Source organism: Coffea arabica, chromosome 11c (assembly GCF_036785885.1).
Source record: "Coffea arabica cultivar ET-39 chromosome 11c, Coffea Arabica ET-39 HiFi, whole genome shotgun sequence".
NCBI classification, from domain to species: Eukaryota; Viridiplantae; Streptophyta; class Magnoliopsida; order Gentianales; family Rubiaceae; genus Coffea; species Coffea arabica.
This window is the reverse complement of record NC_092330.1, coordinates 2,720,883-2,740,497: the sequence shown is the minus strand read 5'-3', so window position 1 is coordinate 2,740,497 and position 19,615 is coordinate 2,720,883. Positions and strand designations below refer to the sequence as shown.

General features: G+C 37.7%; 2 protein-coding genes and 1 non-coding gene across 20 annotated transcripts; 2 read left to right on the top strand and 1 right to left on the bottom strand.

Moving 5' to 3' along the window:
* The first annotated feature begins 452 nt into the window (after positions 1 to 452).
* Positions 453 to 12,247, top strand: LOC113717304 (putative late blight resistance protein homolog R1A-3). Of its 18 annotated transcripts, none has more exons than XM_072070840.1 (9): positions 454 to 844; positions 930 to 972; positions 2,642 to 6,484; positions 6,657 to 6,702; positions 7,645 to 7,923; positions 8,776 to 8,850; positions 8,941 to 9,178; positions 11,781 to 11,861; positions 11,930 to 12,247. In XM_072070840.1, exon 3 carries the CDS (start codon positions 2,647 to 2,649, stop codon positions 6,481 to 6,483), a length of 3,837 nt encoding a protein of 1,278 aa, XP_071926941.1. In that variant the 5' UTR covers positions 454 to 844; positions 930 to 972; positions 2,642 to 2,646; the 3' UTR covers position 6,484; positions 6,657 to 6,702; positions 7,645 to 7,923; positions 8,776 to 8,850; positions 8,941 to 9,178; positions 11,781 to 11,861; positions 11,930 to 12,247. The 18 variants fall into 18 exon arrangements, with proteins under 18 accessions (XP_071926932.1, XP_071926941.1, XP_071926940.1 ...); XM_072070839.1 differs by having other exon boundaries at positions 8,925 to 9,178; XM_072070831.1 differs by adding an exon at positions 2,323 to 2,459 and having other exon boundaries at positions 453 to 844; positions 7,645 to 9,178.
* Positions 12,248 to 12,872: 625 nt separating this feature from the next.
* LOC140016857 (uncharacterized) lies at positions 12,873 to 19,195 on the top strand. Its single transcript, XM_072070898.1, has 6 exons — positions 12,873 to 13,058; positions 14,938 to 16,786; positions 16,901 to 16,983; positions 17,248 to 17,863; positions 18,369 to 18,986; positions 19,083 to 19,195. The coding sequence occupies exons 1-6, from the start codon at positions 12,873 to 12,875 to the stop codon at positions 19,193 to 19,195; spliced, it is 3,465 nt and encodes a 1,154-aa protein (XP_071926999.1).
* Positions 15,508 to 15,614, bottom strand: LOC113717436 (small nucleolar RNA R71). Its single transcript, XR_003454367.1, has one exon. It is a non-coding gene; the product is annotated as a small nucleolar RNA R71 (small nucleolar RNA).
* Positions 19,196 to 19,615: the final 420 nt, after the last annotated feature.

Here is a 19,615-nt window from a genome sequence, read left to right as displayed (position 1 = left end):
ACAGATTAATTGCTAATTTTACAGATTAAGAACAATTATCGACTAAATGTCATGAGTTTACTGATTAAGTTGTTTAGTGACCAATTATTAACGAAAAATAGTTTGATAGTCAAAATATGATCTGACCAATAGTTTAGTGGCCGCTGAGATTTTTTACCCTTAAATTTATCATCTCATATAACTAAATTTGTATAAAATTCAAAATTATATCAAAACTCTACAAACTTACACCAAATATGCTAATGATCGTTTTACGATAACTTAACATGCCATTTCTTGTGCTGCATCTCTAATTTCTAGTCATTTGGTCATCAAAATTTCTGAGATTGATTAACTCAATATCTGTCCACAGTTATCGTGAAATCTGAGCCTACTGATATAGCATGCTTGTTCTACCCAGTGACCAAGAATTACATAAAGGAAATTTTAGAGCAAACACGTATTCTACCACACGTGTCAAAGTCATCTGCCACACTTGCCAAATTCTTGATTAACACAGCATCTTCTCTGGATAAAGCTTCACGCGGAAGAAGAAGGAAAAGTCTTGTAATACTTATCAGTGCCACGCCCACCATCCCTCGTCCCCACCACACGCGCAAAAATCAAAGAGAGTTCCTTATAACAAAATAGTGAGCCCTTACCGACTGCTACCAGTACTACTTTCTCACTGCAAAAAGTCTTGCATGTACGAGTTCTTTCATTTTGGTTGAAATCATCATCTTCCTCGGAATGTTCTTCTTTTTCTTGAACTTAATTTTGAGTGAGTAGGTGCAAGATATACTGGGAATTTTTTTGCATATTCACTAGATCACCAGCTATTGCCAGGGATTTCATTTTCTCTCAAGTGAGTGCTGAATTTCGTTTTTTTTTTTAAGTTTAAAGTTTTTCTTTTTAAACGTGGCTTCACCATATAAATGGAATTTCTGCAGATTCAACAGATCACTTGTTGCCATAGCGGTCATTCTCTCCAAAGTAAGTGCTGAATTTCTTTTTCTTTTCTTTTTTCCACACATTTATTATTTTGTGGTTGAAATGTACATGGCTTCCATGTGTTCTTGACACTTCATACTCGCATATCATCGCTTCACTTATGCCTGGGACGTAATAGGAGGAAATTTCAGCTTTTTTATTTGACTCAGCATTAGATAAATCAAATTTTGATTTGAATACATACAGTGCTAAAAGTACTGAAGCCTTTTTTTTTTTTTTAAAAAAAAAAAAAAAAAAAAAGAGGATTTAATAGTGGTGTCTCACTTAATCCTTGATGATTTGAACCCCTGACCTATCGATTTTAGGTGAAGCAATTATGTGAACGAATTTCATGTGATATTTATTATATGATGAGTAACTATGATATTAATATGGGCCAATTATGCTTTACCCTTCTATGGTTTAATGTTTTTCTACATAACCCCTCTATGATTTCAAAATTATACATAACTCTCTCATGGTTTGAATTAAAGTGTCAAAATAACTAAAATAGTCCTTCGTAGCTTTTAAAAATGTCGAAATTACCCTTATAAATACATGACAAACTAATCTCATATAGTTTTTATGTTTTACCATATAATCCCTTTATGGTTTAATACTTTACCGTATAACACTCTTATGGTTTTCAAAATATACACATAACCCCCTTGGTTAATAAATACTTTTTAATTTTACATAAGAGTATTTTTGATATTTTAGTTGTTCCATTACAATGATAATTTCCGTCACTTTGACACTTTACTCCAAACCATGAGAGGGTTATGCATAACTTTTAAAATCATAGGAGGGTTATGTAAAAAAACTCTAAACCACAGGAGGGTAAACTATAATGTGCCCTATTAATATTTGTTTTCACTTCACAAGATTTTTCGTACTTGTAGGTTGTTATTATTTCTCGGTGCATGTAGAAAACCAAAAAAAGAAAAAATGATTTAGATGGTTTACAGGCTCAAGTTATCTCACACGGGAAAAGGAGTAAAATTGTTATTCTTATTATACAACTTTTTAAATTTGGAGAAGTTGCCAAATTAAAAAATTAGAAAAAAGAAGCATTAAAACATCAGCACTCACATACATTAGCAATTAAAAAACAATTTTCTCTAAAATCCTTAAATGTATTTAGTTATACATTCTTAAACAATAGCCATGGATCATTTTCTTCTGATTTTTCTATTGTTTATTTTGACCGCTAACCTAATTGATATTTCTCATTTTGTTCATTTTTAGTGCTGGCGGATTTGATTGAAACTACAATACTATATATTGATTTTCTTTCATCTATTTTTTTCCCTTTCACGTTTTGTGGTAAAAAATATTGTTGCGGTAAAAAAGGTTGTGGCAAATTACAAAGCCATCAGGCCTCAGCTGAATGCATCTCTAATGTTTTAATCTTTGATATGGGGACCCCAACAGCTTATGCCTGTTGTATCGATGCGAGCTTCCCTTGACAAAGTTTCGAGAGGAAGAAGGTAAAGTCTTGCAATATTTTAGCACCACCTTGCCACACACAAAAAAGAAGAAAGAATAAAAAAACCAGAGAGATAAGAGTCTTGACGGCAAACTGTGAATATTGTTAGATCATTAGAAAGTTGTTGATCTTGAATATCAATGGCTACAATAGGCAGAAATCTCATTTCTCAGTGAAAAGCAGGTACCATGACGAACATCTCCTTCAGCAGTAGCACTAGTTGCTTCGATGTTGCTCGGGAGTATCTGGACGACTTAGACGGTGCGTCCAAATGTCTGTTCGAATCTCATATCTGGGAGCTGAAGATGGGGATAAGTCTATTGGAAACATTTGATCTGTATATTAGAAAGTTTAGGAGGAAGAGGAGCAAAGAGTGTATGTGTTTGGAATATGATAAGGAGGACAGGGGTGATGCTGAGTCTGACAGTTTGAGGCTCAGCAGTATCTCTTTCAGGATTCAGGATCTGGTTAGTGGAATAAAGCATGAACTTGGCTCAGCAGTATCGCTTGATGACACCAAACGCAAGCTCGGCAGATTCGAGGAAAATATGCGGTTGATTTTTGATTCAGACATCAAGGAATCCAACATCTGTAGTTTATTGCTTCACTACTTGCTTGGAGATTTCCAACTGGTTATGGATATCACTGATTCCATTTTAGAGAATCTGAGGCATCTTTGCACCAGAAATTACAGGGATGATGGAGCTCTGCAAAGTGTAATGGGAACCCTTCAAGAGAAGCTAATGTTCTTGAAGAGTTTCATTTGCTTTGCAACATTACATGGTGTTAAGGGTCAGCAATTAGTAGATCTGTTAGTTCACATTGAAGTTGTGGCCATTAATGCTGCAAGCCTGATCTCTACATCTTGGTTTCAGAGAAATGATGAAAAGGTGTGCAACGAGATGGAATCTGAAATTTCTCAACTGATACAAAAGAAGATTGATCCCGTTGATCTCCAAGTCCGAGAAACTTATATCCACGTCTTGACAGCGTCCAAGTTGTCACCATCATCACACACTTTAGCCCTGGAGAAGAATAAGCACCTAGTGGCCGAATTTATTGATGATCTTTTACATATTATTATGGAGCTAACAGAATCTTACACCAGTTTCTTGGTTCCGGTGAAGGATCAATTACTAAAACTTTATGAGGGAGCAAGATTCCTGAGTGTCCTTCTCAGCCAGCAGCACGAGAAATTCGATAAGCTAAATGATGAAATGAAGGATCGTATTGGATTTGTACTCTGTGATGCTGGAATTGTGATTTTCTCCCTTTATAAGAGTGAAATGACAGAAAGCTTGCCCAAGGAAATAGATCTTGTGGCTTCTCATATGCTCGAACTGCTCAAGCTCATTATTCCAGAAATTGAACAGATTTGTCCACAACAACCACCATCATCATCAATTAGTTTCCCTAGGACTAATGAGCTGGGCTCTATTGATTTTCTTTTAGAAACTCTCGAGGAACTTGAAAGTTCTACAGCTAATTCAATTGCTTTCCCAAATAATCAAATCCACACAGTTCGTGAAGATCTTGATTTCTTAAGACCTTTCCTAGGCAAGATTGCAGAGCAGCGGAAGGGGAATGAAAAACTCCAAGCTCTTTGGAGTCGTATTAGTGAGCTGGCATACAGGGCAGAAATAATCATTGACTCTACACTACTTGGTGGCAAACATCAACATTGTTTGGATGTTATTGCTGGAGATATCAAGCTTATGAAGATTGAGGCCAAAGAGATTTATGATAACATACGATTTGACTGTGAAACCCAGAGTATTGTCAAGACTACAATTCACATGCCATCACAAGTTACTGCTCCAATATTTAATGAAGCTGTGGTGGGTCTCAATGATGAGGGGGAAATTATAATTGATGGACTTGTAAGGGGACCAAGCCGGTTGGATATTGTTGCCATTGTGGGTATGCCTGGTCTTGGTAAGACAACATTAGCCAATAAAGTTTATGGTGATCCATTGGTAAAGTCCCACTTTCACATTCGTTCTTGGTGTTGTTTTTCTCGAGCATATACCAAGCATAGTTTGTTAGTTCAAATGTTGTGTAATATCGATTGTGGGAACTCAGCTGGATATCTTCGGAGAGATGAAGATTACATGGCTAACAGGCTACGCAAATTGTTGAAGGGAAATAGGTATCTCATAGTTCTGGATGATGTTTGGGACATTCGGGGTTGGGATTTATTGAAACTCTCACTGCCAGATGATTGCAATGGAAGCAGGATTCTCTTAACCAGTAGATTGCAGGAATTGTCATTGCAAATTAAACTTGATAGTGAGCCTCACCATCTTCGCCCACTTACAGATAATGAAAGCTGCGAATTGCTGCAGAAAAAGCTATTTGCCAAAGAAGATTGTCCTCCAATATTAAGTAATGTTTTACTGCATGCAGCAAAAAACTGTAAAGGCCTACCTCTCACAGTTGTCCTTGTTGCCGGAATTCTTGCTACTACTGAGCAAGATTGCTGGGAAGAAGTTGTAAAACATTTAACTTCCAGCATTTTTGTTGACAATGAATATTGCATGAAGACAATTGAATTAAGTTACAATAATTTACCAGATTATTTGAAACCATGCCTTCTTTACTTCGGTGCATTTCAAGAAGACCAAGAAATTCCTATCCGAAGGTTGTTATGGATTTGGATCTCTGAAGGATTCGTGCAAAAGACTGAAGGAAAGAGCTTAGAGGATGTGGCAGATGACTATTTGATGGATCTGGTTAGGAGAAGTTTAGTTATGGCTACCCAACAAAGATCTTCAGGTGGGATCAAAGCTTGCCGAATCCATGATTTGGTACATGAGTTTTGCGTGGCGAAAGCTAAAGAAGAAAGTTTTCTACAGATTTTACATGTGGGTAACCTTTTAACTTTTACTGGACCATGTAACCTCCATCGATTGTCTATTCACCCCACCATGACTATGGGGCCTACAAAATCAAGACTGTTTTCTCCCAATTTGCGTTGTTTGCTCTTCTGTGGTGATAGTCATACACAGCTGGATAAGAATTCATTCAAATTTCTGCTGTCTAAACTTCTTAGAGTGCTGGATTTCTGGAACAATTCTTATCCGACTTCATATTTTCCAAGGGAAGTAGTATTCCTCGTTCACTTGAGGTACTTGAGAATTGGAAGGTTTGCTGGGGATATCCCATCTGCAATAGCCAACCTCTCAAGGTTAGAAACTTTTGTAGTAGAAGCACGCGCTGAAGATTATGTGTTACCAAACACTATCTGGAACATTGAAACATTGAGGCATCTTGTCACATCATTGCCCGCCTGTGGTTTCATATTTCCCAAGGACAATCTTGAAGGCTCCCCTGATTTAAAACATTTAGACACTTTAAGTCTTGCAATGAATCCCTATTCTCAAAGTGCACAAAAGATACTGTCAAAGTTACAGAGCACCCGCAGGCTAACAATAGCGACATACGAAAGTTACCGAGCAATCGAATCTGGTGGAAATCACGGGGAGATTCTCATGCTGAACTACATGAGTCGACTAGAATCACTTAAGATAAGCAGGATGAGTAGAGATGAGTTTGAATTCTCATTGAATTTGAATTTGAAAAAGTTGACTCTCTCCTATAATTATTGGCCGTGGAGTAAAATTTCTGCAATTGGAAGAAAGCTGCCCAACCTTGTAGTGCTTAAATTATGCCATCGTTCCGTTCGGGAGGAAGAATGGGAAATGGCAGAAGGGGAATTCTGTAACCTCCGATTTTTGAAATTGTCAGGGTTGTACATTCGCAGGTGGACTGCCTCTTCTGATAATTTTTCCTGTCTTGAGAAATTGGTTTTGGAGTTTTGTGAGGAGCTGGAAGAGGTCCCTCCTTGTTTAGGGGAAAGCGTCACTCTTAAAATGATTGAGTTGAAAAGGTGTAGTGAGTCTGCTGTAAATTCTGTGGAGCAAATTCTGCAAGAACAGAGAGAATGGGGAAACAAGGACTTAAAGAGCGTCATTATTAGATCTACTCAGAAAGGGAGTCAAAGCAGAGAAGAATTCCACTCATGAGGTTAGATCCACTCCCATAGTACTAATTGTACATGTTGGATCAGTTCAATGATATAATCATTCATATTTCGCAAAGCAATTCCTGGAGGTTTTCAGTTCTTTGATTTGAATGGTCATGTGTTTATATAATCAAAACTATCTAATTTCTGAAATCCTCTTCAATATGGCTACAGATTGGTATGATCCTTCAAACCAACTGAGCACAAGCATAAATGTCAGGTACACATTTTTATTTCTTCTATACATTTCAGCTTAAGTAATGCAGAGTGGGTTTCTTTTCTTGAAGTAAATAGCTGAATGACCTGAGACTTTCTTTTTCCTTTTTTTTTTAATGCAAAGAATGCTGTATGCGTTTGCAACCTTGTTGGGTAGAATATGTGTATATAGTTAATGACGGCTTGGCAAACATGAGAATCTGTCTTTTTCAGTTTTGTCTTTCTATTTTTTTTTTATCGTCTAGAGACATGAGCTTGTTCCTGCTTATGTCTGCATTTACCAGAGTTAAAACAAAAAAAAAAACTATGTTCTTGTAGTATGTTCTAAAGTATATAAATTAGTTGTGCTTTATCCATCTTCTTTTGATACCTTGATATGCATAAAGAAGCCAAGATCAGTAGGCAAAAAGAAATTAACATGTTGAAGTAAGTATATTCTTTATTTCATGAAGATGAACCCTGTTAGATGGTTCTAATAAATACTATTTTCTGTGTACTTAATCTTTAGTAATAATTTGCTTGAAGATATTTTCATGGATTCTTGTTTTCCCATCTCACTGATTTAGCGAAAAGATGCTGAAAGGTCCTGGGGGTGGTGGAATTTCAAACTAGATGAAAGGATGTAGTACCAGAAAATTCTAAGTATTTAGACTGTTACTATGTTCTTCATCCGACTTAGCATGCATTCTGATGCCCCATTTGCAATTTGTTGGTAAGTTGCATCTTCAACAAGTGGCTTAAATCTATCAATACGAGTCTAATTTAGAATCAATTTCTTTGGCTCGGGCGGTTTCAATGAGTGCGTGTGCGTGTGTGGTTGGGTGAGGGGGAGAGAGAGAGTGAAAGAGATGATCACCATTTTCAGTTTTTCCACAAATCATGTAAGCAGCATTTTGATTTAATCTCTGCACTTTAATTTAAGCACATCTGTTGTGATTTATCCTAGGAGCAATTCTGTTGCATTTTTGAAAGAATAAGCAGCATCAACACTTCAAATTTTTCGAGGTCCAATATTTGTTGGTTGCTGATCAAAGTGGGAAGAGAAGATCTTTCAAGAAGGGAAAAAAGTACGGTGAAATAGATGGAAGAGAAAAATATCCTAACTTCTGACTCATAGATCAACTGCCAGCTAGAGAAAATTGGAAATGAGCAAAAGGCAGGAGTACCAACTGGATGAATATCTTGATGAAGTATCCATTAATATATACTTGTTGGAATGGGACGGGTGAGCTCAGGAAAGTGGTCTCTACCTCTCTGCAAATGGCTATGACAAATGATGCCTGAAAGTGAAACTAGCATTTAATGATTCCATGATGCCTCTACCATGATTCTGCGTTGGTGCATTGATAAGTTTGTTGTACAAGTCGTTTTCTAACACTTCAGAAGGCGAACTACATCATTGATTATAAGTTGCTCATACTAGTTGTGCATTATCCACGTAACTTCCGCTCTTCTAGGATTGGCTATGAAAGATGTTTGTGCAGCATCTACTTATTCACTCTCTCTCATCTTTTGCCGGTCAGTGGAAAGGAGGGTTATCTGGAAGATAGCCTGATAGTCATTGTCTATATAAGAAGTTGATGCTCAATGCTGTCAAAATTTGTCTTGTGCCATTTGATATAAGATCTGAAATGGTCAAAGGGTAAATATAATTTGATGCTAAACTGGCACAGCCAAAGTGGTTTGTTCGTGTCTAATTCTTATGCTTTGTTGTGAAAATTGTAATGAAAGCCATTCGTTCAGGTAGTTCTTCATACTTCCATTAGCCTTTAATCTGGAATTTACTTCACCTGCTTGGTGTTTTGCAGTCAATATATGTTCTCTCTGTTCTTCTCCAACAATTGCATCTTTAGAATTGAAAGACATTTGGAAGGACCAAAAGTACTAGTCCTACCTTTTTTCTGACGATACTCAAGAGCAGATGGTCCAATTTAGTGTTAGCTTTGTGATTTACCAAATATCTTTACAGTTTTCCCAATTTAAGGTTTTCGTGGGCTTTATTTTTCTGCTCTGTTGTTCCATTTCCTCATAAAGCTCAAAAACAGCATATACATAGAATTCAATTTTTTTTTTGCAGGTCCTCCAAGAATGAGCATCTGACGTTAAACAGATATTGGAACTATACTCAAAGCTATTTGCCTGCAATTGTCAGGTTTATGTGCTCCAATTCTCTATTTTTTTTCTTCTATTAGTTTGTTTGATTGATTCAATCACCCAATGGAGCAGAGTTCTACATATACAGAAGGACAACCTAAATAAAACCACAAAGTAGTGCAGCATGCATGAATGACTTGACAGTCTTCATGCACTACTGGCCTGCAGCAAATGCCTTAACCAGCCAAGTATTTATGATGCTGTCAAGGTTCTTCAATTGAATATTTCCAGCGGATGGATCATCTAGTATTTTATCACCCACTGGAGGCTTTGCATGAGCTACTTAACCTTCATGCCCTTCCTGTTTTTGATATTGTTCTTGACAGGTAATCCCTTGATTCTGGGACCATACCTCACTAGCTTGATTATCATCTTAAAAAGTTGTCACTAGTAGCCATTGTTATTCCCTGATGAAACCTACTTCAATAATTGCATCAGGAAGGGGAACAAGTCTTGCAAGAATAGCACTAAAAATTTCATTTGCCGTTAATGAAGTGGAAATGATTGTTGTAAATTTGTAATCAAGTGAAAAATATTTGAATTGCAAGTTTTTTTTTTTCTTAAAAGGAAAACTGTATATACTGAATTGAATTGGATAGTGTGTACCCCTCAGTCTTTAACTTGGAATACATGATGGAGATTTGAGAAGTATAAGAAGGATAAAATTCTAGTTCTTGTTTATGGTATTTGTGTCTGTTTTTGTTCGTTACATGAATATAATTTCGCATAATACTGATAACAACAACATTCACAAGATAATGCTCATTATTTACAATTTGTTCAAAATACTTTACAATGATAATATACAATTTACAGTCTGTTGGAAACTTTATACATTGTCCACCTCCCCACTTTTTTCCCTCACTCTTTTTCTTTACATCTTTCTCCCCAGTCTCCATAACTAAACCAAAATTCTCCACAAAAATTCATAAGGTCAGTTCATTTTGATGAATTAGCGTTGCCTAATTACTAAAACTACCCAAACTTGAGCCGAACAATAATGTTTTCCATTTTCCCTTCTTTTCTCTGTAGCCATGCCCACCAAAATTAGGCAACCAATATGGCCAATAACAGAGATTACTAGTGCAATGATGTCAAGCAATCCAGAACAATGAAAATGTGAGACTTTAGCCGTGTTTTGCTCATTTTGCATATGTTCTACGAAATGGTTGAACTTTCTATTCATACTATGTCTTAAGAAAAATCCTGTTTTGATTGAAGGAAATTGTAATGCTAGCCATCAATCATGAAAAATGTCTCTTTCTCATTTCAACCTCTGATGCCCATTTACTTCTGGCTTGTCTACCTTTTACTTTGACATCTCCGATAAATTGATTGAAGTTCATTTTGTTCATTTATGGTGCTTCATGGATCTTAGATTAGTTCAATATTTACACTGCAGTAATCTTCCTTTTTTTTTTTTTTAAGTTACGGATTTGATATCCTATTGTAATGGCTCTGGAAAATAATTCACATTTTGAATTGCCTCATCAAAATTGCAGCCTTACGGCACTACCAAATCTTTACCCCCCCCCCCCAAAAAAAAAAAAACAGAGAATGGAGAACTGCTACTAATTTAGAAGAAAGGCGGTGGTAGATGTTTGTTTTGAATTTGTCATTATTGTAAGTTACAAAGCCTTCAGGCCCTCAGCTAAAAATGCATCCCCATTTTTTGACATTTATGTATCAAAATTTATTAGATTACTCAAGATAATGGACTCATCTCCTCAATGTACAACATCAGTTCATAATAATATAGTCAGTCAACTGACAACAGTTCAACCCAAATGTCTGCAACATTATAGGCTTACAGTTGGTAGTGTCTAGCTACCATATGATTATGCTTCTAAGATTCATTTGATATTGAGATAGTTGCCAATTCAGAACTCGAAGTAACACACTTAGAAGAACTAACTACAGCATCTTTCGTTTTAATAACTCACAAAAAAGGTCAAAAGCTTGTATAATTAATACATAATACCTGCACCAATTAATAACACTCTGGTTTCTGAAGATCGATGAAGGTAAGATACAAATATAAACTCCAGATAGTCCTCGTGCACAAGCCCAAAAATTTCCTCACGGTAAGTACACATATAGCATGCTTGTCTGAAGAAAAATTTAGGAGCGGAGTGCAATAGCATTCTGCTAGTCTTTAGTAACCATTCAGGTTGGCTTCAACCTGTTAAATGATGACCTGCAGATGATGCTATATTAAGGAATTAAATAGGGATGTTAAAGAGCGACATTAGACAGGGTAGGACTTATAAAGACTTTTGATCTGTATGTGAGAAATTGGTGGAGGAGATACCGTGGAACGCTTTTGGAACATGATCAGGAGGAGTTGCAATAAAATTATCAAGCTGGATTTTCTGAGTCAACTGGAATCACTCAAATTGGTTCAGTTTTCTGTACGTGAGTTTGGTTTTAACTTTCCCCCTGAATTTAAAAGAATTGGCGCTCTCATGTCATTGCGAGTGATCCAGACAGCCATGGAGTGAAAATGCAATGAGATTTGGATGTTATCTTGACAATGAGAGGGGAAGGAGAGAGTTGATTTCCTTATCACATGTTAAAATGGTGAACCGTTCACCTCTATTCTGTGCTGGTAGATGCAGAAGAGAGTCAACGGAGGTTGGGATTCTGCAATTTAGGTTAGATATAGTAGTACAGTACTAATATTATCTGTTGACTGAATTCATTAATTAAGTTATTCAAATTTGTCAAAACAATTCTTCTAGTTTCTCAATGCTTTGGTTTGGATTTGATGCTATAGCTTCAAGATTGCAGTGACACGAACTGTCAAGCACAATGGAAGTCAACATTTTGTTTTTTCGTATCAGACTCTGTTCCTAAAACGTTTTTTTCGTTCAATGTCTGGCTGAGTTTACAATTGTGTACTGAGACATACTTTTTGTGCCGTGGCAGATCTTGTATGATACTTCTGCACAAGCACTTATGTATAAATATATGCAGAAACACACCAAAGCTGTGATTCAATTTGGTAAGGTATGGGATCTGCTATTTGTAAAGTTTCAGCTTCCCTATATTTTCCTGATTTTCTTTTCTTGCTTCAGTTCTCTTGTAGTTCTGATCACAATCAGCGTAAACGGCCCTCTGCAAATTCAACATGAGAGAGCGACATGCTTGTCCGTCATCTTGAGGTCCCAATGACCTCAAATTTTGCGATTGGATCTTAGCTTAAGTTTTGTCTTCTATGTTTAATAGATGAGCTTGTTCCCGCTTATCTCAGCTTTTGGGCAGATTTTGTTACGCAATGTTTTTGTAGATTGTTGAAAACTTTGTACCCTTCTTGTGCTTTAGACTTGACCATTAGCCATCTTGTTCTGACATTTTGATGTGCATAAATAAGCCAAAGTAAAAAATTTTCAAAAGTTGTGGTTAGAATGTTTTCTTCATTTCTTGAAGCTCACCCACTTCATATGGTTTGAATGACTACTCCTGTTGTGTATCTTTGATAGAATCTTTCCGAACTTTTTCTTTGAAACAATTCATGCTTCTAGATTGTTCATCTAATCTATCAGTGAAAACCTGCTGAAAGTTTATGGAGGTGGAGGAAATGAGCAAATAAAAAAAAATACCTTGATAAATGGATTTCCTACCACTTTAGTTCAGATCTGAATTCCCTTTTGGTTGCCAAAGTTGCATCTTGAGCAGGTATCTTTGAATCTTGAGAATCACAGTCTGTCTCATATAAAATCAAGATTTTCAAGGTTGGGCAGCTTGCAGTGTGCATGTGAAACTGTGAGATAGAGAGATGAAGATGGTGGTCATTTTCTTTATGATGCCCAATCTTATATCAGAATCTTGGGTTTCACATCTTAAGAGAAGACTAGGAGGTATAAAACGCGCGATGCACGTAGGTGACTAAAGGTAATATGCCTTGTCAAATATGTGGATTAAGGGAGTGATTGAATTTTGGTGCATTCTTCTTTTATGCAACATTGCATGCAAATCCTCTTTTTTTTTTTTTTTTTTTGTATATCAGTATGAATATGCATGGCAGTTGACAGAGGGAAAAATATCACTGAGCTATATAGATTAAGGTTGATAATCCAAAAGTCCATTAAACTTCAAGACAATGCAAAGACTTCAAATCCATTGCATTACATGAATTTGGCAACGATGATGATAATGTACCTGGCTGCTGCACTGGATAGTAAAATCACAAACTATAAAAGCGAGGTATTCTCTATATTTTCAGAAAACCTAATAACTTGCAGGTTGAAACCTTGTAAGTTGATGCTATATCTTTTTGGATTCATCACCCGTGGCTTCTGACGTAATTTCACAAAGTAATTGAAAGCAACTAAAACTTATCCATTGCTGCAGAAATAGTTGTAGCAAAGACCGATAAATTCTTCAAGAAGATAATACTGGAGAAAACAGGGAATAACCTTACATTGCATTTCAAAAGAAGCATTAAAACATGGAAGATTACTGATACAGTAAAATGCCAGTTTACTGATACATTACTGATAGGATGTTAATTGTTAGTAATTTTATTGTTAATTCTCCTCTTTATCCTTGCCAAATATTGCTTTAATTGTCAATATATATTTATATTTGGTATTTGGATATAATTTCAGAAAGTGGAGCAGAAAAGTGCTAAAAGGGAACCTTCTTGAGAAGATCTCTCCACACGTGAAAGCTTCTAAAAGCTTTCCACAATCAGCCCAAATTGTGCAAACCAACGGAATTGCTGATGAAGAGTTGCCTTCCTATTATTAAGTCCTGACAAGTCCACTAGCAATAAGAAGTCAAAAGGAGAGAATTCTGCAGGGACCACGTAACATTGATTTAGAAAATGTGTTCTTCTTTTGGGAGATGTACTCATTAGCCATAGGTGGACTTTGATGATGAAAGTAGCTTTTCTATTTGCTTCCTACGTAACTAGTTCTCATATAAAACTAGTGCAGAGGAGAATGAGAGAGGGCCGGACATTTTACAGAATCAGTTTTTCTTCTTCTCTTCTGTCTGGGAAGAGAAGTTTTTAGTTTTGGGGGTGAAGATTTCTCGTGTGTCTTGTTTTCTTCCGTCTCTTCCATGAGACTATTTTTATTGTATTAGACTACAGAGAATACAATTCTTATTTTTAATTATTAGTAAGAGATAAATGTCTTTGAGTTCAATTAAATTGCGTGGGAATTTTCTTATGAGGCGTGGCTAATTTTCTCCTCTAGTCAAGGATCAACGCGAAGACGCAGTCCCAAATATCTGTGAGATCTAATTAATTTTACGTGTTCCTTAATTTGTTAATATTTGCATGTTTTCTATTTTAATTTCCATGGGATTATTTTGTTAATTGGATATCAAGGGACCGATGTGCAATTTGACTTATTAATCTCTTGTCAAATTAATCAATTAAATCCTTAATTGTTTAGTTGGTTAATATTAGTGACAACTAGTATTTTCACATACTAGGAGAACATGCAATCTGATTTAAATAACCCTCGTAGCGTGTTATTAATTTGGATTAGGCTTTTCTAGTTTTTAATGCAATTAGGAAATTAATTCCTACGGTCGTACCTAGGAGTATTTCCTGGTTAGGGGTAATCAATGGTCGTACCTTGGTTATCAATAAATTAAGGAAAAACTGGTCGTTAGAGTTTATCGGCGACTATAACTAGCCTATTAATTAAATTAAGTGAATCTTCTTTGCATCAATGATCGGATGAATGGACTGTGTCTGCGTAGTTGTATCCTTGGCTAGAATTTATTTATCATTTATTTAATTGCTATTTACAATTGTATTAATTAATTATTTATCTTTGGTTAAATTGTTTAATTATTTTTAGTTAAATTGTTTAATTATTTATTTTTAGTTTTATCTGATAAAAATCCCCCGTGTCCCGAACTTGAAAAGAATCGAATTTTTTCCAATCCCTGTGGATTCGACCCTACTCACTACTATACACAGAAAATTCATTTTTCTCGAGTAGATATTTATTATTGCACAGGCTCGACACCTGTCAATTTTTGGCGCCGTTGTCGGGGATTGGCGTTAATTATTTGTTTCTTTTTAAGTTCATTTTTGTTCTAATTTTCTGGTATTTTTTTCTAGTTTATGCCTCGCTCTTCTCGTACAGGCGAATTAGTTTTCGACCCTGAAGTAGAGAAGACCGCGCGTAGAACGAGGAAAGAAACCAGGCGGCTCAGAGAAGAGCAATACGGTATTGCACCTCAGGGACTAGATCCAGAGGTTGAGCCGATAAATTTGTCTGGTGACAATTCGAGTGATTCAGACCAAGAGGAAGTCACTATGGCAAATACACGAACATTAAGGGAGTTGGCTGCTCCTGATTTAAATCAGCAGCCCTTGTGCATTACTTTTCCAAATTTAAATGATGACACTCCCTTTGAACTAAAATCTGGTTTAATTCATCTCTTGCCATCTTTCCATGGTCTACCAGGTGAGGAGCCCTACAAGCACTTGCAAGAGTTTGACGTCGTTTGCAACAGTATGAAGCCTCCGGGAATTACAGAAGAGCAAATAAAGATGAGGGCTTTCCCCTTCTCTTTGAAGGACTCCGCAAAAGACTGGCTCTACTACCTACCGCCTGGTAGTATCACCACGTGGGATCAATTGAAGAAAAAATTTCTGGACAAATACTTTCCGGCATCTCGAGCTGCAAGTCTAAGGAAGGAGATATGTGGCATCAAACAACACCCAGGCGAGTCACTCTATGAGTACTGGGAGAGGTTTAAGAAACTATGCACCAAATGCCCTCAGCATCAGATAAGTGAGCAACTGCTCATTCAATATTTCTATGAAGGGTTGCTTTTCAGGGACAGAAGCATAATCGATGCTGCAAGTGGAGGGGCGTTGGTGAACAAAACTCCTCGAGGAGCATGGGAGCTGATTGAAGGAATGGCTGAGAACTCACAGCAGTTTGGTTCAAGAGAGGACATCCCGACGCGTAGGGTGAATAAGGTAGAAACGTCCTCTATCCAACAGCAGATCTCCGAATTAACATCTTTCGTCAGACAATTAGCTGTGGGAAGTGCCTCGCAAGCCAAAGTGTGTGGGGTGTGCACTGCCGTAGGTCATCCTACGGAAATGTGTCCACTGGTTCAAGAAGAAACTGCAGAACAGGTGAACATGGCTGGCCACGCGCCCACGCCAAGAAAGCCGTATGATCCATACTCAAACACCTACAATCCTGGTTGGAGGGATCACCCCAACCTTAGCTATGGAGGAAATAGGCAGTCTAACTTTGTGCCAAATAGACAGCAAGGACACCAACAGCAGTACCATCCTCGCCCACCACCACCACCACCCCCTTCAAATTCAAGTCCGTCCATGGAAGAGATGATGAAGCAATTACTTGCTAATCAACAAAAGACGGATTCAGACCTGCAAAGCATGAGAAATCAATTGGGACAGGTGCAATCATTGCAAAATCAAATGAATCAAATGGCTATAACAATCAATCGTTTGGAGTCCCAAGTTCAAGGAAAGTTGCCATCTCAACCTGAGGCAAATCCAAAGAATGTAAGCGCAATGACCTTGAGGAGTGGCAAGGAAGTTCAAGGACCCGAACCGGTGATTCCTAAAGACAAGGACGAGGAACGGATTGAGAAAGATTTGGAAGAGGAGGGCAGAGACAACAAAAATGCAAAGGTACCCTCGAACCCAATTCCTACAGCTAAAACTAATCCACCTCCCTTTCCTAGCAGGTTAGAGAAACCAAAGAAGCAAGACAAGGAAAAAGAGATCTTGGAGATCTTTCGCAAGGTGGAGATCAACATACCCCTGCTGGATGCGATTAAACAAGTACCCAGGTACGCAAAATTTTTGAGGGACCTGTGTGCCAACCGCAAGCGATTGAAGGGAGATGAACGAGTTATAGTTGGGGAGAATGTTTCAGCAATTCTACAAAGAAAGCTTCCACCGAAATGCGGAGATCCAGGTATGTTTACTATTCCTTGTAGGATAGGTAATATTTTGATTGGAAAGGCCATGTTAGATCTAGGAGCATCGATTAATGTCATGCCGAAATCTATTTATGCTTCTTTGAACTTAGGCCCTTTGAAAGAAATTGGGATAATAATCCAATTAGCTGACAGGACCAATGCATACCCTGACGGGTTGATTGAAGATGTTTTGGTAAAAATTAATGAATTGGTTTTTCCAGCTGATTTTTATGTGCTCGACATGGAGGATGAACACTCCCGTGGTCCGTCACCTCTATTGTTAGGTAGACCCTTTTTGAGCACAGCCCGAACCAAAATTGATGTTAATAAGGGTATTTTGTCTATGGAATTTGATGGTGAGATTGTTCACTTTAACATCTTTGAGACCATGAAATATCCATCCGATTCAAATGTTGGCTCTGTTTTCTCGGTAAATGTTATTGACCCTGCTATACAGGAGGTTTTTGAAATTGAAGGCAGAGATGAGTTAGAGGTCGTTCTGACCAAGCACTTCGAGTCCGAAACGACATCTGGAGTAGAGTTGAGTGAAGAGCTTAAATGCGTGATTGGATCGTTGCAAACGTTACCAACCACGAAGACAAGGTATGACCTCGCACCCATTTTTATACCTGAACCTCACAAAAGGTTACTTCCATCTGTGGTGCAGGCACCTGTTTTGGAACTAAAACCACTGCCGAAACACCTAAAGTATATATACTTAGGTGAAGGGGAGACACTTCCAGTGATCATCTCCGCGGGTTTATCAAAGGTTCAAGAAGAGAAACTACTTCGAGTTCTTAGGGAACATAAGCAGGCGATAGGATGGACCATCGCCGATATCAAGGGAATTAGCCCCGCGGTGTGTATGCACCGAATTCGACTCGAGAAGAATGCTAAACCTATACGACAAGCTCAACGGAGATTAAATCCTCTCATGATGGAGGTCGTAAAGAAAGAGATTTTAAAGCTGCTGGACGTTGGAATTATATTTGCACTATCAGACAGCCCATGGGTAAGTCCAGTACAGGTGGTCCCGAAGAAGGCAGGGGTGACAGTGGAATCAAACCAAAAGGGTGAGCTCGTACCAATTCGAAAGCCCACCGGATGGCGACAGTGTATCGATTACCGAAAGCTAAATGCCGTCACGAAAAAGGACCATTTCCCCCTCCCTTTCATTGACCAAATGGTGGAGCGATTAGCATGTCGAGCTTACTATTGTTTCTTGGATGGATTTTCAGGTTATTTTCAAATTGCCATCGCACCCGAAGACCAAGAGAAGACTACTTTCACCTGACCATTTGGAACATTTGCATACCGAAGGATGCCATTTGGATTGTGCAATGCACCTGCTACCTTCCAAAGATGCACGGTAAGTATCTTTTCAGAATATGTTGAGAAGATTATTGAGGTTTTCATGGACGATTTCAGTGTATTTGGTGAAAGTTTTGAAAACTGTCTAGATAACCTGAAATTGATCTTAGTAAGGTGTATAGAAACTAATCTCGTGCTTAATTGGAAAAAATGTCATTTTATGGTTGAACACGGGATAGTTTTTGGGTCATGTTGTATCATCTACAGGTATTGAGGTTGATAAGGCAAAAATAGATGTTATATCTACTTTACCTTACCCCGCGAGTGTGCGGGAAGTTCGTTCCTTCTTGGGTCACGCAGGTTTCCATAGAAGGTTCATCAAGGACTTCTCGAAAATTGGAGCACCCTTGTTCCAACTTTTGCAAAAAGATGTATCTTTCGAATTTGATGAAACATGTAAGGGGGCATTCAATAAGTTAAAGGAGTTATTGACCACCTCACCTATTATCCAACCCCCTGACTGGAACCTCCCATTCGAGATCATGTGTGACGCCAGCGACCATGCAGTGGGTGCGGTATTGGGTCAAAGAGTAGGAAAGGCAGCTCATGCTATCTACTACGCATCTCGAGCCTTGAACGGAGCTCAATTGAACTATTCAACCACCGAAAAGGAGCTTTTAGCAGTTGTTTTTGCCTTAGAAAAATTTCGGTCTTATTTACTTGGTGCTAAAGTTATTATTTTTTCTGATCATGCAGCTTTACGGTATTTATTGACCAAGAAAGAGGCAAAACCGCGATTGATACGGTGGATATTGTTGTTACAAGAGTTCAACCTGGAGATCCGAGATAAGAAAGGGGCAGAGAACCTAGTAGCAGATCATTTGAGTCGAGTACAAGTCGTCGAAAAGGACCTCCCATTGAGAGAAGCATTTCCCGAGGAGCATTTATTTTCTATTAATTCATTCTTGCCTTGGTATGCAGATATTGTTAATTTTATAGTCACTGACAAATTTCCTACAGGATGGCCTAAGGCAAAGAGAGACAAGTTGAGGAGCGATGCAAAGTTCTACATTTGGGATGATCCTTACCTCTGAAAGCGGGGTGCCGATCAAATCATCCGTAGATGTGTAAGTGAAGTTGAATTTCAATCTATTCTAGCATATTGTCACTCTTTTGCATGTGGAGGTCACTTTGGACCGAAGAGAACGGCTCGTAAGGTGCTAGAGAGTGGATTCTATTGGCCAACTCTATTCAAGGATGCCTACTCATTTTGTAAGTCATGTGATAAGTGTCAAAGAGTGGGTAATATCTCTCGTAGGGATCAAATGACTCAAACCCCAATGATTTTTGTTGAAATTTTTGACGTTTGGGGCATTGATTTTATGGGTCCTTTTCCTTCGTCCTTTGGTTTTTTGTATATATTGCTTGCTGTAGATTATGTTTCGAAGTGGGTAGAAGCAAAGGCCACCCGTACTAATGATTCCAAAGTGGTTGCAGAATTCGTTAAGTCTAAT

What these genes read in the sequence shown, in the direction of transcription:
- LOC113717304 (XM_072070831.1), top strand. Translation starts at nt 2,647, where the DNA reads ATGACGAACATCTCCTTCAGCAGTAGCACTAGTTGCTTCGATGTTGCT.
- LOC140016857 (XM_072070898.1), top strand. Translation starts at nt 12,873, where the DNA reads ATGGCAGTTGACAGAGGGAAAAATATCACTGAGCTATATAGATTAAGG. An exon ending in TCACAAACTATAAAAGCGAG is followed by an intron (nt 13,059 to 14,937) that starts GTATTCTCTATA and finishes ATTTTTTTCTAG; the next exon opens with TTTATGCCTCGCTCTTCTCG. An exon ending in GGTTGATTGAAGATGTTTTG is followed by an intron (nt 16,984 to 17,247) that starts GTAAAAATTAAT and finishes CCTGCTATACAG; the next exon opens with GAGGTTTTTGAAATTGAAGG.